The sequence below is a fragment of the Helobdella robusta genome, assembly GCF_000326865.2.
Source record: "Helobdella robusta unplaced genomic scaffold HELROscaffold_1, whole genome shotgun sequence".
In the NCBI taxonomy this organism is placed as follows: Eukaryota; Metazoa; Annelida; class Clitellata; order Rhynchobdellida; family Glossiphoniidae; genus Helobdella; species Helobdella robusta.
Window position 1 is genome coordinate 7,835,140 of NW_008703570.1, and position 16,694 is coordinate 7,851,833.

The following is a 16,694-nucleotide window of genomic DNA, read 5'->3' on the forward strand; positions in this document are numbered from 1 at the left end:
TGTCATTTATTAAGTCAGCTGCTAAAGAACTGGCGCTATTGTTGTTTTAACTTTTATACCAAATCCTATTTCAGATCATCATTTATAACGATATTTATCACCAAATGTCAGTAATCAACTTGAAAATGATAAACAGCCACGCAGGATTTTGAAGCAAAAGTGTCAGCTGAAGCTGCTTGTTGAACGCAACTTGGATGGTGATATCAGCAGATCGGTCAGTGATATGAGCATCAAAGCCTGTTTGTCTTCCGTTCAAATGACTGTTGATCCACAGCAGTACAAGCTCGTTAGAGGATTGCTGGCTCACAATTTTGGTGAACAGTTGGATGACTTCAGCCCACAATTTTTATCCCATATGAAAGATCCAAGAACTCACGTTAGTTGAATATAATTTTAATGTAGAGTTTTGGACTGTTGTAGACTGTAGCATTTGATCTACTTATTACAGTCTGTGTTGGCAGAGGAACCGTACGTGAGCCTTACTATTGATTTGGATTTGGAGAATGTGCAAATTGAACTTATACAAAGAAACTTCGATAAAGCACCAAATCAGCAGGACTTTTCAAAGACAACTTCAACTTCACCGCAGGAAAATATAAAAAGTTTTCCACATATACGACTCGCCCAATCGAAAACAACCACCGCAGTCAACACCAATGTCACAGCAGCAGCAACAGATCAGAAAACTGTCAAAAATCATTCAGAAATAGATAATTTTGTTTCTAAACAGGTTGAAAGTAAATCTGCTTCAAAGCCAGATATCCAGATAACAAAATTAACCACATCTGCTAAACAGCTTCTTCCGAAACTAACATCTCCAACACAGTCGGACTTGAAACAATCACCTGACGAACAGGATCATGATGACATGCATTGTGACGCAAAAAACAAACAATCAGCTGAAACATCTCTGGCCATCGTGGACCTTATTAAATCAAGTTTTCACTTTGTCACTCGGTCCGATCAATCGAAAGACATTGGTCTCGTGTGTCATGAGATCAACTGCATTGACAGCAGATATCTAGGTAGATTAGGTTACTTATTCTTCCATAAAATAGATTGTAGCGATGTTTGTTTTCACATTCAACATTTTTTTGTTTGATGGGGTTATTGTTTTTTAGAAGGGTTTAATGAAGTGATCTGGATATGAATTAACATAAAAATAATTTGTCTCTAAACATTCACTCCAGATGATCCAGTGAATGTGAGACCAAACGTCTTCTCGAACATCCTTCGAGCCTCTCCCGATTCGGAAACGAAAGGCGAGACGTTGAGGTTTGAATGCAGATGTAGGATGAACAGAGATTCAGAAAAATATCACATCCTTCTAAACAACATTCGCATGATGGGCATATTTGATTGGCTGCTTGCCACTAAAAATTTCTTGCAGCTATCGCCTGAAGATCCTTTCCAACAAGGTAATGTTGTTGAACGATTCATTAAACCAGTGACGTGTTTGTTGGCTGAATGATTGCAGCACGGCTTAAGCATGGGATTGCTCTTTTCATTACAGCAGTGATCAATTAATTTTAAATGTTTCGTTTATATTACGCTTGTTTGAATTCCTGTTTTCTAAATGTGGTCAATGCTTATGAAGTTATTCTGACTTAGGATTATATTTGAAAACTTTTTTGAGTGATTGCAGCATGTTAAACACGGATGGTGACCTTAATGTATTAATTTGGCTATTAAATTATAAATTTTGCAGAGAGAGATGAAAAAGAGAGGAAGGACAGAGAGGCGAGATACGGTTCAACTCAAAGTGGGAGTATCATAACTAAGAGGATCAGTGTCATGGAAGAAGTAGGTGTTTGTTTGTTCATTTGTTCGTTCATTCGATCAATTGTTCATTTATCTGTTTGTTCAATTGTTCGTTAAATCATTTGTTCGTTTGTTTATTATCCTTTTTCATGTTTATAAGTTTGCTAGTTAACCTGAATGAAATAATTATATGATTTACATAAAATTCAAATTTATGTTTGTCCGTGTCAGGATAAGCAAAGAAAGTTGGAAGTGACGTTGAACATGTGCGACACAGAACTTGTCGTTGTGGAAGACGCTGGCGACAGAGACACAAATGCCGTCATAATAAAAGTCAGAAAGTCTTTTTTTATATTTCATTTTTATAGCTTAAATAAAATTGAAAATTGGGGTTAAGAATTACTGAGTAACTTGTTCCAACTTGACATTAACCGGTGCTAACAATTATATAGTTTAGTGTATCGTTTTATTGTTTACAAAAGCTATTTAATGTTTTGTAAAAGCCTGAATTTTGGTTGTTTGAATTTCACTTGAATTTCACTTAAACTTCATTAGAAACTTTTTATTTTCAATATTACTACATTATTGTGCATACTAGTCGGCCTATTATTTTTAAACCAGGGTACGACAGTGATTGTTTGCAAACCTCAGTCCGATCGACCCCTGTCCTGCAGTCTGCAGAACATGGAAGTGTTCTCTTGCTGCCTGGCTGCCGAAGATGAAACAGCCCTATCCATCATTGATCCTATGTTGTTAACCCTGGAACTCAATACGAACAACAACACCATCGACAAGACCACCAGCATGCAGTCATCCGGATTGTTGGAAGCCACCAAGAAGCTTCAGTCCGTCAGACCCGTTTTAGAGGTTGTTTAAGACCACAATTTATGTCAATATAGATGTTATAAAAATGTACAAATACATTTTTTATTTTGGACGAAGATGTTTTGTTTTTTTTTCTATTACAGTTTTTTAAACTTAGATTTAACTGTCCTAACTGGCAGATAAGCTTCCAAACGTTAAACATTCGTCTTTCATACAATGACATCAAGTTGTTTACATCCATCATCAACTCCATGCCGCATCAAGTCTCTCAGGCTTCCAAAGCCAACAAAAAAGCCAACATTGGCATTTCAGGGGATCTTCAATCTGCTTACGGTAATCACTTTGCATTTACTTGTGAATTATCTTTTTTTTGACTTTATTAAATTTGTCATATATTGTATTTGTAATGATTACCATAATAATATTGATTTGTAATAATTATACGAAAGCAGAGTCGTCCATGTGCAAACTTCAAAGTTTGGGATTTTCTGAGCAGGACAGTATGGATGCCTTGAAGAGATTCCAGGGCAGGTTGGATGAGGCTGTTATGTGGCTGTCGGGTCACACATCTCCTGTCGTCAAGACTGATGATGATGATGATAATGATAACAATGAGGAGTACAAACCAATTTTCTCTGATATATCTGGCTTTGAGGTCATTTTTAATTTGCATGTTAAGTATTTAATACTCGTTTATGAGATTTAAATTTTCATTTTTTAACTTTATTTTTGTTTTTTGAAAATTCGCAAGGCATAATTCATTTTATCTAAATTCAATTCATTTATATTAATCTGAATTTAACTGTTGGTGTTACATACAAATTGTTTATTTAACTTTGTATTTCAAAATGGTCAGTTGAAGGAGGGTACAATACAGATCTGCTTGATCGATGATTGCTTGGATGCCGATGTTCCGCTGGTTGAGCTAACCATCTACAATATTTATGTTCTCCACAACTTCCTGCCACATCCGCAAGGAAAAGCCAGGATAAAGTTGTACGGAGATTATTACAACAGGGCTCTTTCCGGGTGGGAGCCATTCCTAGAAAAGTGGGGGTAGGCTGAGGATTTGTTTTAATTCTTAAACATTCTTTCCAGTTGGTTTTTTATATTTACATAATCATACGTTTTAAACTCTGTTGTAATATTTTTATCCAGGTGCAAATTGGAATGGCAGAAGGGTGTGGTTGAAGATGAAGGAAACATGTATATTGATGTCAAAGGTATAACCTACAAATAATATATGTTAATGATTTTCAACAGGCTCCATTAGTTATACATGAATATATGTTATAATATATATTCACATCTGTGTGTGTGTGTTGTTTTGTAAATATGCTATATATTATTTTCCGAGACTTGCTTTTAACTAACTGATAATTCTGATTCCTTGTACTTTATATTTCTGACAGCATTTTTTAAACATAATTCAGCTGCCAATCCATCTGAAATCGTCAATCTGAATGTCACACGAACATTGTTGGACCTCTACACTAAGACGAAGCTGAAGTGGATGGAGGACTACAAGTGATTATTTTATGTGTATCAAATTTTTGACGAAATAATTTTTATTTTTGTATCTAATTTTTTTCTTTTCAAATTGTCAAGTTTAACGCATTTGTAAAACTTTTATTTTTTTTTTTGCATGGCATACAACAACAATTATTAACTGATAATTACGAAGAAATGTTACCAATTTTGCAAACTTTTTTTCACACATATTTTTGATTGGTTTCCAACGACTCATCATCATTCCTCGACCAGCAACAGCAGCGGTCAGTACAATTCGAGACGTCGAGTGCCTTTCATTCCGTTCACCCTCCGCAATCAGGTCGGGTGTGACGTCATGTTCTCCGTCTTCACATCTTCACCGTCGAGGTACCACCAATCTATTCGCAGTTTTTCTATTGAAGTACTGGTAAATTGCGGAAATTTTACATGGGTCAATGATGCACATCGTTATATATGCACATGCGTGTATCGGTTGTAATTTAAATTTGGTGTTATTTACAGATATACCATGAATCTATCGAGTGAGTTTCAAAAGTCAAACAGCGTTTGGAAGAGAGCATCGGACAGTAGTGAAGTCTCTTTCCTTGTGGCTGAAAGGAACAAAATACGACATAAAGTAAAATTGAGAAATATTTTTAATATCGTGTTTAGATTATTTGAATATATAAATATTTCGAAAGGATTCGCATGGCCTGCAAGTCAATCAGATAGCAATAAAAGTGGAAGGCTGGAAGGAGATCTCACCAGTCTCCATTGACAAAGTTGGCACGTTCTTCAGACACGCATCGTCTGACATCGACAACACATCGAAAATCGTGAGTTTCGCCATATTTGTCATTCAACAACCGTGCAGTTGTTTGTCCGTTTTGATTTTTATGTTGAAATTGTCAGTTGTTTATAAGCCTCGAACACATGAACATGAGTTTTGTATTAAAGTTTCAGACATGGCCCCACGCTCGTTTGGTGTTTGACGTTTCAATAGAAGGAAGTGCCAGGAAAGTTATTAGAGTCAGGTCGGCTATCCTTATCAACAATCAACTAGATGAGCCTATTGAAGTCAAACTGGAAAGCCAAACAAATGGTACCTATTTGGCACCTACATTGGTTACGATAACAATGTTGAATGAAGATTGTCTTGAAAATTGTCGTTGTTTCTGGAAACTTCGGGTTTAATTTCTGATGAAATCGCAAATTTTTTGCTAACATTTTGTTGGGGCTGAGCAGACTCAACAGTTGGTAACAGTATTTTTTGTACCTACACTCTTAAAATGTTTTGTTGTTTGCTCCTTTGAATGGAGGGAGTGGAATCGAAGTAAATGATGCGATTTTGACGACAAATTGATTTGAAAATAATTAATTAAATTTTGATTACTTATGATGTTGATAAGGATGATAATGATGATGATGATGAGGCCGACAAAAATGATAACTTTTATGATGACAATCAAGATATGATGAAGGAGGTGCAATATTCGTAACGCATTTATATCATAATTAATTATTACAGCAATGCAACCAACGGTTAATTTTGTAACCCAGCGAAGATTAGCATCATAAAGGTGAACCCATTCAGCAAGAGTCCTGTGCCACTGCATTTTGTCTTCTCAAAAATCTGGATCAGACCGCTGAGGTCCATGATGGACTGGTGCAGAGATGCAATCATTTGGCAGTCCTTCACGAACCATTCTGACAAGAAGAACAACTCGCTAAACTCGTGTGCGTCACTTGGTACTGGACAGGATTTTTTCAAGTAGGCTTTTTCTTCCTCATAAGTGTTTGCTTCTGTTCTTACTTCTGTTTTTGTTTCTGGTCTGTACTGTTTGTTGCCCTTCTTTTCTTCACGATTTTTATGAGGCTTTTTATGCGATGTTTTATTGGTTTTGATTTTTTTATTTGTTTATGAGAAATATGTTTTTTTCATTTTTGCTACTTATTTATTTGATCTTTATAATTTTATACTTCAAATGTTTATTGAGAGAATTTATAATTTAAGAGCATGTTAAACCTTTTGGCTTTCATGCTTTAAATACTTATTGACAGACCCTATCATCCAAGAACGTCTTCAAATTTTTTACTTTTTGATGGAACTTTTAATTTAAGACTAAAATTTTGACCTTCATTCTGTAGCAGCTAACTTTAATTGTTCACACGAAGGTTTTGTGTATGCATCGAAAGACAGGCCTACCCACCTGATGAGCTGTTCAACAGGAATGTTTCTCAGTCTCCCACATCATCTCATTCTAGATTCCCGCCACCCGGTCAGAATTAATTCCAGAAGTTTTGTACGATGTTCACCCAGATTTTGTTGCAGAAATTTATTTACATCAATTTTGAAGTATATATGTTTTGTAGCGTTAGCGTAAAATTAACATTATGAATAATTAATTATGATATGAATCATGCAGGTCACATGATCAGCATCTGCCCTCCAATGAGAGTTGAGAATTTGTTGCCCGTTGATTTAAACTGCTCACTAAAGCACATTGGATCGTCCTGGCTGCCACAAATGTCAATCAAACCTGGCAAGATGGTTTATTTGATGGAGGTTCGTTCTTTTCACTGATCATAACTTTTGATTGGATGTTTCCTTGTTGCTCATGAGCTTATGCACTTCCATTAGTTTCATGAATGTTGTTTGTGAACTCATTATTATCGATTGTGTTTCGTTTAAATAGTTTAGTAAACATTCATATTATTTTTTATGTTTATCATCCTTTTTAGTGAAGCGATGAGTGTCGAAAAATAAAAAATTTTATGTATTCATTTTTTTTCATTTTATTCGTCGCTACTATTAAATGGTAAATTATATACAGATTGACCTCAGCAAGGACATTGGATTCACGATGACCCTGGAGAACTTCACGAAATGTCAGGACCTCACAATTCCTGTGGGCACTGTGGACAACAAAGTTTCGTTGACACTCTGTGACGTCATGGACAGGCCCTTGTCACTTGGCATCAAGGTGAAGGCTGGCTTGGCTGGCGGTTTGAAGGTGAGGAAACATCGCCCGTCATTCTTATGGACATCTCTTTTTGTCTTTTTTAAAATGTAATTTGTTTATTGCAAGTTTCTACATAGGTCATGCATGTTAATTTGTTCGTAATGTTCTTACTTATAGATTGTGGATGGTTTTTTACGTGCCTTTCTAGAGATTACTCTCAAACAATCACGTTTAATTTGAAGTTTTGTATAACTGTCAATTAATTCATCTTTAAATAATGTTTTTGAAGATTTATTTTTATCTCTCAATCGTTTATAATGGAAACAAATTGTTGATATTCAACATTGCATGGAAAATAATTGTTCGCACAAGGTGACGATTTCATCGCCCTACTGGCTGGTCAACAAATCAGGACTTCCGCTGATATTTAAACAACACGAAGCCAGCATGGCGGCAGGTCAGTTTGACGAGCACGAACTCGCCAGAAGTGTCAGCCCACTTCTCTTCTCCTTCACTGATAAGACTCTCTATGAACTGTTAGTCGCCATTCCTTCTCTACATGTTCGGCTAATTATCTTATACGAATGATTAGTCTAGATTTCATTCTTCAATATTTTATATTGAGATGTCAAATCGCTCACATTAACAATCTATGTAAGATGACAACCCTTATCATGTTGTCAATTTTTTTCTTTTAATGTAAATAATGATAAGGCTTTTTATTCTAACTATTTATTACATTTGAGGCATTATATATACATATATATATATAACAGCAAGGAAAATTAATTGATTGATTGATTCATTCATTCATTCATTTATTTATTCATTCATTTATTTATTCATTCATTTATTCATTCATTCATTTATTCATTCATTCATTCATTCCTTTTTTCATTCATTACGATAGATGTACCATGAGGTTGGGTAATTCGGTTCATCCAGAAGGAAAAACCCCATCGTGGTATGATGTTTGTTGCTTGTACTTCTCAGCGTATTTATTTCTAATAGCAAACAATTATAGTTGCTCTTTTGTGTTCAGTTAAATGTAATTCCACGTTCCGTAGTTTTTGCTGTCTTTTTTTATAAAAATCATTACAGACAGCTGCAAAAAGAGATTTTTTTATTTGACGAAACATTTATGAAATTTTGAAAAATTTTGGAACTCTGTAATCTGCCCGATTATTTAAATCTTCCAGATCAGTGTACGGTATAAGCGTGTTTAATCTATGCGTTACATGCAATGAAATTACTTCGTTCAAGTTTGAAGCAAGGAATGTGTTGATTTTTTGTGTAGATGAAAATATTTTTGATTCACAATTTGTTGACAGGTGTCCAAGATTCATGTTAGAGCGAGGAGTTACCGTCAGGCAAGTTCGAGTTGCTCAGCTCGATCGACCCGATTGGTTCGTTTGCTCGCTGCTTCTTTGCTTTCACAACTGCTTGTAATTTTAAACACTGTGTAAAGTATGTAAAAATAATTAATACAAGTTACAGCACTGAGGCTGAAAACAAACTTACATTTTTTTAAAATCCCTGGATCTCTCTTTTCTGTTGAAAGCTTAAATGTTTGCTTGAAAGGGTGTACAACATCGGCATAGAGGTGAAACAGGGGAAGGGCAGATACTCAGACACAAACATCTGCACTTTTTCTCCGAGGTATCAACTGGACAACAGGACGACTTACAAGCTGGCGTACGCTCAGAGGCACCAAACCATGAAACAAGTGAGTCTTACTGATATCTTTTGTCCAAGTGTGCCGGCAACAAATATTTGATTTTGTATAAAGGACGCAACATCTAACTACCTGTGTGCCCTCTCCAATTGTGTCCTGCCTTTCCACTGGTCACGTGTTGATTTCGACACGTTGTTGTGTGTGAGGGTGATGGAAGAGCCCAGGTGTCACTGGTCGGGCGGCTTCCAGATTGATAAAGTCGATTCTTTCCACATCAATATGAGGTTTGCTCTCTTACTCTAGTACGTTCATTTCTATTCATTTTATTTGTATCGGTTGTAGACATGTTCAAATTAAACCAGATGTGTCAACAAGAGTTTTCAATATGATTTTGTTGGATATATATATATAGCATTTGAAACGTTAAGGGTGCTAACGACAAAACAAATAAAAGGAATAAAAGTTTTAATATAAATGTTACTAGTATATTCATTGATCTGCTGTCTAAATAAAACAAATAATCTACAATTTGATTTGGACGTTAATAGGACGGATACAAATCAATGCTGCTTCATTCACGTAGACGTCGTGTTAGTTGGAGCGGCATTCTTTGTCATCTTCACTAATGCTGACTCCATGCCTGCACCTTATCGCATCGACAACTTTTCTGAAGTCAGTCCACTTAAAGATAAATTAATTTTACATTTGTATTATTTTATGATATTATTTTTGTTGGTTTTATTATTTGTAGATGTGATCCACTGTTATCTATCCAGTTTTACTGCTATTTTTTTAAAAAGCCGTTAAAATGAAATGATGTTTTTACAACGATATTCCTAAAGGTGCCTGTTTTGTTTCATCAAAGTAGAGTTGACAATCAACGACTTCAAATCTGTGTCAAGCCAAAAACATCAAGTAAGTTTATACAATTCAACCAGTCACGCCTGGCTTATAAATATTATTTCTTTGTAATGAAATAAGTAAATTTTCATTACAGTATAAGCGCAATTGTAAACTTTATTCAATTATTATAATGTCATGGTGTTGTTATTTTTTCGTAATTGCAAATATTTTTTACTTATTTTATTATGGTAGCGAAGTGTTCAACAGTTACAAATTTGGGAATGAATCAGTGCAACGGTTTACAACGTAACCTCACACGTTAAGTTTATTTTTCGTTCTCACTCACTCACCCCATTTATAATGTACAACACAGTACCTTATGCCTGGGACGAGCCGACCATGGCGGGCCACATAACGTTGAGGGTGCCTAGCGGCACCAGCGCATCGTACGACATGAAGAAGATGGGCGATGCTGAGAAACTCTGCTATGAAAACTTCATCTACATTGCCTTCACTCAGACTTTCAAAAAGTAAGGATTTGTTTGAAAAATTATTTTAATTATATTTCGAGTTTCGATTGTCAATGTTTAGTCAACAAGGCCGTGCATTTTGAATGCATGTAAAAATTAGGAAGCCTTTGAGCATGACTGCATTACCTGCTAATGTCCTGTTCAAAATAGCTTATATATTTATTGTTTGAATGTTTGATTGATCAATTGTTTGAATAACGATAAAATGAAGGATTGGCTAGTTTAATTTTTTGTTGCTTTTTATTGTTTGGCATTTAAAATAAATGGATGGTTGTTTTTAGTGATATTGAAACTGGTGCTAATAACTATGGTGTTGGTGGTGTTGATTTGGATGACTAAAGATGAACAAACACATGCGTCGTACAGTCAGCAGAGAGGTTGGTCGTTCCACCGATCATCCACCATTCCATCGCCGTCGTATCATCAAAAATCCTTCGATCCGGAGTTAGTACTGGATGTTGTATCTCCCGGAATGGTTGTCCTCAAAAAGAAAGTTTGTTTCACACGATGCCCATTGTGGATTCCATTTCTTTTTGTTTCATCATTTTTAATTTATTTTTTCATACAAACAGTTTTTTTCTATTTCAAGGAATTTTTTAAAATTTTTCATTAATACATAAATTTATCGTATCATCCCTCAATTGCTTAATGACGTCATTTCCTTTTTATATCCTCCGCTACACTGTTGAGTACTGAAATCTGACATTTCATCATCATTAAATTGTTGTTTGTTTTGAAACAAGGAGGCAGGCAAACGTTCTCAACTGTGGAGGATGACCAGCAAGGGTCTACTGGAGCACGAAGGATCATCTGCTCCTCGGGATCCGGCTTTTAAAAAATCTTCATCTTCCTTCTCTTCTTCCTCTTCATTCTCATCCCTCTCCACGACTCCCAGCACCGTCTATGTCCTCGACATAAAGGACATCGCACTGCAGCCCAGCAAGGAAATGCCACTCACCATTCGCAAACCTGACGAGAAGAGAATTTCAACGCAAACATGGAAGTTCATCGTGCGTCGTCACTTTTTTCTTTAATATTTTGTTTTGTGCTCGTTTTGTTTTGCTGCTCTGTTGCTATCAGAATGATTGCCGGTTCTGTGCTTGTCGTCAGAAAGTTATTTTTTGTGTGTTTATTCTTTCGTCAGAGTTTTCTTGGGTTGTCACCGTTTTTGGTTTTTATGTTATCTAGTGCTGCTTTATTGTTGCCCCGCATTGTTTTAATGTGTTTGTATTGTCATGTTTGTGCGGTGTTGTTGTCATGTTTGTGCAGTGTTATTGTCATGTTTGTGCAGTATTGTTGTCATGTTTGTGTATAGTTGTTGTCCCCTCTGTGTAGTCTTATTGTCATGTGTTTGCTGTGCTTGTGTTTTATTATTGTTAGCTCACTTTGCTGTAATGTTATTGTTGTTGCTGTTGTTGATGTTGTTAGTGTTGTCGGTTTTGTTGTTGTTTTCATGTTACGATATCGTTGTTTTTTTAATTTTATTTTTTGTCGTTTTGTTTCATTTTAACGATATTTTAATTAAAACTCAATGATGAAAGTTTGACAATGGAGCAAATAAAAATTTGCCACCTCAGGACGGTCACTTGTGCTGTGGGGATAGGAGGAGTTTATGCGTGCAACCGAAAGATGGTGTTTATGGATTGAGAGATGGTTGGTTGATAAATTTAATTTATTTCGTGCTCGAATGTATGATTATTATTTGTTCTACAATTTATAAATTGATCACAGAGGTCGTAAGGTTTCATAAATTACTTCCGCTATCATTTCGCTCGTGCATAACTTGCTTACTTCCTAACCTGCTTAACTGCCAACTTCCTAACCTGCCAGGCACTCAGGCAATACTGGCGCCGATATCTCAGTCAGCATCATCGTCAGCTAAATCGCCTTCCTCATCGTCGTCGTCTAATGTGCAGCCTCACGTGCGCATACACAGAGAGAAGCTTCAACCAGGTTCAGGGTTCTTGTGCGTGAAAGTTCTCAACGACGGTCCTACCAGGGTGCTTCAAGTTACTGACGTCATGCACGAGGTGGGTCACTTGGTCGGCCCCTGCCGTTCATCGCATTTATATTTGAGTAGTTTTTTCGTAATATAAACTAGTATTATTGTAATTACTTTTTCTTCGTTTATTTTGTGAACTTGAATTTACTGTTTCCGATACCTGACCGACTTGATGGCAGAACTACGAGAGCAAGGCCGTCGATGGCTGGGTCTTCGTACAGGGTCGCAAGGAGCGGCAGTCCATCAAGAGTCAGACGTCTGTTAATGCTGGCAAACCTCAAGATCAATCTTTTTTCAGCAATCAAAAATTTGAGGTTTAAAAAACTTTCGTCTGATAATATTTTTGTTTCTTCCTTGCCATTTATTTTTTCAGCTTTCTTTTATGTAATGTGTATCTATTTTTAATAGTATTTGTTCAATAGTTTTCAATAGTTTTTGTCCAGCTTTCCTGTGTTTCATCTTAAAATTGTCAGAATTGTTTCATAGCGTTTATTTCAATGACTCATGATGATGTTCGGTGACGCTGAGCAGGTTTCGATGAGGTTACCGGGGCTGGGAGTTTCTCTGGTTGATGAGACTCCGCAAGAACTTCTCTACCTCTTCATGAGTGACGCCCACCTCGAATGTTCCCTTTGCAAGTCCGATCAGATCCTTCAGATTGATATCAGGAAAATTCAGGTTGGTCTGCTTCTCTAATTATCTAGAGAGGTTTTTGATCTTAAATATTTTACCGTAATCATTATTATTGTTATTATTTAAAAAATGTTGTTATTATATATATATATATATATATATATATATATATATATATATATATATATATATATGATTTGGGGTGATGTGGACATGAATGACAGATAGACAACCAGCTGTTCGACACGCCCCGACCCGTCTTGTTGTACGCCACCCCATCCAACAAGAGAGACTCAGAGACGGACAGCAAGCCACAGTTGCACATCTGCATACACAAAGTTTCCAGTCATCAGTGGGATGCTCAAATATTCAAGGTTTCTTTCTCCGTTATTTCTTTCCTTGTTACACTCTTGATTTCTATCATGTACGTAATTATGAAAATTATTTTTTTGATTTTCAATTTGGTGAACAGCAATTCCTGGTGTCGATGAAACCGATCAACGTGCAAGTTGAAGAGGTGCTCATGTGGAGACTGATCAACTTCTTCCGCATCAACCAACAGGAAGTTGACATTGAGAATATCAGTGAGAGCCACATTAACTCTTCCAGGTCACTTTCACCGCTACCGATGATCGAGGGACTGCTATTGTTTAATTTGATTGCTTTCAATTATTATTCCAACCTGTATAGGTTTCAATTTATTTTTTTCGATTCTGTTTAAAAGTTTTGACCGCTACTTTTCAACGGCCTGGTATTTCATTAATGGGTCTTATCGATAAAGTTACATTTCTTAAGTTTAGCAGTAGTTAACGTTTCCATTGCATTTTCAATCTAAGGTCTGGAATCGTAGCGATATTGCCGGAGTTTAAGAGATACTACTTCGGGATGATAAGAATTTTTCAGTGTTTCATCACTCTCAGCGTTCTAACTGCAAACGACCTTCCTCCTGATCTTAAAATCATCAAAAAATCACTCCGAATCCCTCTCATAAGATTCGAGGATGCGCAGATTGAATTAGGTTGAATTATCACAATTGTTTGTTGTTTTAGTTTCTTTAAGAAGTAGATTTTATATTTTGATTTTTGCAGTCTAAAAAAAACTGCAATTTTTGAATTCTTAAATATAGAGTACTTAATAAATATATTTTCATAACAATTTTTGTGAACTAAATGAAGATTGAACTATTTTCTTAGATACGTTCACAAAATACCACCTCTTTGAAACGCTTACCTTCTTGCTTGAGTCGATCCGTCATCACTACACAAATGAAATCTTGGGTCAGGCAGCCAGGATTCTTGGCTCCGTTGATTTTCTTGGAAATCCTCTGGGACTCTTTAGTGACATGGCTGAGGGTGTCCAGTGTTTGCTGGAATTGAATGTTGGTGGCATGTTGAAAAACGTCACCAAGGGGGCAACTAATTCCGTTGCTAAGGTTTTCAACTGCTTCATAGATATCTGTTGGCTAAAATTTATTGACTTCATTACTAATTTTATGTCGTTGATTTACAAAACTTGGTTGTTTACCGTGCATTTTACTTCAATTTCTACTTCCTGTGCGCTGCAACACGCAGATGAGTAGCACATTATCGGACACGGTTGGAAAGGCAACATTGGACGAGAGGCACCAAGTTGAGAGGCAACAGATTCTTCAGAAGTACAAGGAGGGTGGTTCTGACCATCTCATTGCAGGTCTCAGCAGTCTCTGGCACGGATTGAGAGGAGCTGTTGTATCCATTCCATCTCAAGCCTACCTTGGAGCATCTGAAAAAGGAATTGCTGTAAGAACATTTTTTTGTGTATACGCTTTTCTTTTGATTATAAAGAAAATTATACGTTCAGCGCCGAAACAATTTATTTATTAAATGGTTTTATTATATATTTCTTTGGGTTTTTCGGTTCAATCAATCGTTCTTGATATACGTTAACTCAATCACTGTTTCATGGTCAGGGGTTTGCAAGCGGCATGGTAAAGGGTGTGGTAGGAACCATCACAAAGCCCGTAGCAGGTGTGCTGGATTTCACGTCGGGCACTGCTCACGCTATAAGGGATTCAAGCAAGGGAAATTTTCATAAAAGGCCTTCCAGAGTCAGAGAACCGAGATGTTGCTATGGACAGTGCGGACTGTTACCTCCATATTCTGCTTATCATGCTGAAGCCCAGGAGTTTCTATTTCAACAGAACCACAACGTCTACGATGAAATGTTAATACAATTTATTCTATATTATTAACAATAAAACCTGTTTCAGTTCTGTGTAGCTAACTGTAATTGATACATTCGAGCCTTGGTGTCTGTTTCAGATTCATAGCTAGGTACGAACTCCAAGTTGGACATGAGAGTGAAAGTGTGCACGTGCTCATATCAAACAAGAAGATATACTTTATGAAGAAGGGAAACAGCATCATTCTTCAAGTGTCTTACGAAAATTTCATAGGCTGCCAATGGACCAACAAAGGTTTTTATCACATTTCATTCAAAAACCAAACTGTATTTTTTTTCTTGTGCGAAAGCCTCGTTTAGACAACCGAATTTGAATTGAAATGAAATTGAGTTGAAATTGTGAATTAATAACTTTTTCGACAGAAAACAAGTGTTACATTCAAGTTATAATGAAGGATGATTCAAGCAACCTCCTGCTGACGGGTGATGCGAAGAAAAGTCCTTTGGTCAGGTGTGACTCGGAAAGCATTGCTGAAGAAGTTTGTGTCTTGTGTAGTTCAAAAATTATTTTTTAATCTGTTTGAAACGTTCTACTAAAATGCAAGATTTATGAATATTTCATTTTGGAATACGGTCGTTTGCATTCAATTTTATTTAAAGCTTGTGATGGATGTTTTTTTAAATTATTTACCAGCTTTATTGGAGTTATGGCTTGCCGTTATAATCTAATTATATTTCATTAATTTCGCATGCGTTGTCATACTCTGCAAAACGCTTACAATACTATCCAGGTCGTGCAACACATTCGTTACGCCAAGAACTTGCACGATGAAATAAAACAAACTCTACCTGTCAATCAAAATCCAAACAACGATTACGACTGACGCGTTTGTTAAATAACTGTATTCGCTGATGACTGAACATTATTTACAATAAAACAGTTAAAAACTTGTTTCATATTTAGTTGCACATAATAAGATTTTTGTAATGATGTGATTCCCAACATGATTCTTCTGCTAAATGTGCTCGCCATGCTAGACTGTTTTTTTATTGGACTCAGATTTGTTTTTCAGTTCAATCAAAACTGTTTATATAAATTTTAATCAAACTGAACTCTGATGAGTTTATTTTTATTACCTTGAAATTGATTTTGTATCTAACTATTGTAATGCAGCAGAACATTGACATAACTTACTTTCTGAACATTTTTATTTTATGCAAATTTTTTAGTGTACAAAATTTTCTGACATTATTATTTATTAAACACATTTGATGATCAATCGAGGCCTATCATTATTATTGTTATTAAATTATTATTAAAAACCAAAATTTAATTGAACGCTATTTTACCCGAAATAAATTTAACTTAAGCTGGTAAAAGATAACAAAAGTAAATTTTCATTGAAACGATTTCCTTAAAACTGTCGCCGATCAATTTTTTCATTGACGTTGTTTGATACACAAATATTCGAAAGTTAATTTAGTTGTGGTTGAAGGTGGTTACTTTTTTTTGTTATCTGAAAGATTGTGCTGGGTATTAAAAAACGCGTCATGAGAGAAAAAGCTTGTTGGAGATTAAATGAAACAGTGTAGAAATTTATAATTCAAAAACTGGTTATGTTGAAGGAATGGGATAAAGTCTCTCAAACACTCCCCTTTACAACGATTTATATTTTTCGATAAATTCTATCCAGAGAGTTGTATGCATTTATTTTTGTCAATTTCTGCTTCTCGAGATACACTAATTAATGAGCTCTGTTAAAAACTGCGTTAACAGCCCTACGTAGATATTAATGATTTGTGTAATGTGC

General features: G+C 35.8%; 1 protein-coding gene across 1 annotated transcript; it reads left to right on the plus strand.

Moving 5' to 3' along the window:
- The first annotated feature begins 145 nt into the window (after positions 1-145).
- Positions 146-16,163, plus strand: HELRODRAFT_105454 (hypothetical protein). Its single transcript, XM_009011112.1, has 43 exons — positions 146-376; positions 449-505; positions 857-1,034; positions 1,191-1,426; positions 1,711-1,803; positions 1,993-2,094; positions 2,383-2,628; positions 2,766-2,940; positions 3,036-3,241; positions 3,443-3,642; positions 3,745-3,809; positions 4,020-4,113; positions 4,351-4,563; positions 4,642-4,714; positions 4,779-4,945; positions 5,022-5,202; positions 5,658-5,848; positions 6,253-6,356; positions 6,504-6,643; positions 6,912-7,091; positions 7,413-7,576; positions 7,951-8,001; positions 8,372-8,446; positions 8,622-8,766; positions 8,830-8,999; positions 9,264-9,387; positions 9,558-9,630; positions 9,932-10,088; positions 10,464-10,581; positions 10,832-11,098; positions 11,666-11,741; positions 11,919-12,118; positions 12,270-12,404; positions 12,622-12,768; positions 12,948-13,097; positions 13,196-13,332; positions 13,560-13,741; positions 13,917-14,155; positions 14,295-14,501; positions 14,672-14,925; positions 15,024-15,178; positions 15,307-15,422; positions 15,675-16,163. Exons 1-43 carry the CDS (start codon positions 224-226, stop codon positions 15,765-15,767), a joined length of 6,489 nt encoding a protein of 2,162 aa, XP_009009360.1. The 5' UTR covers positions 146-223; the 3' UTR covers positions 15,768-16,163.
- Positions 16,164-16,694: the final 531 nt, after the last annotated feature.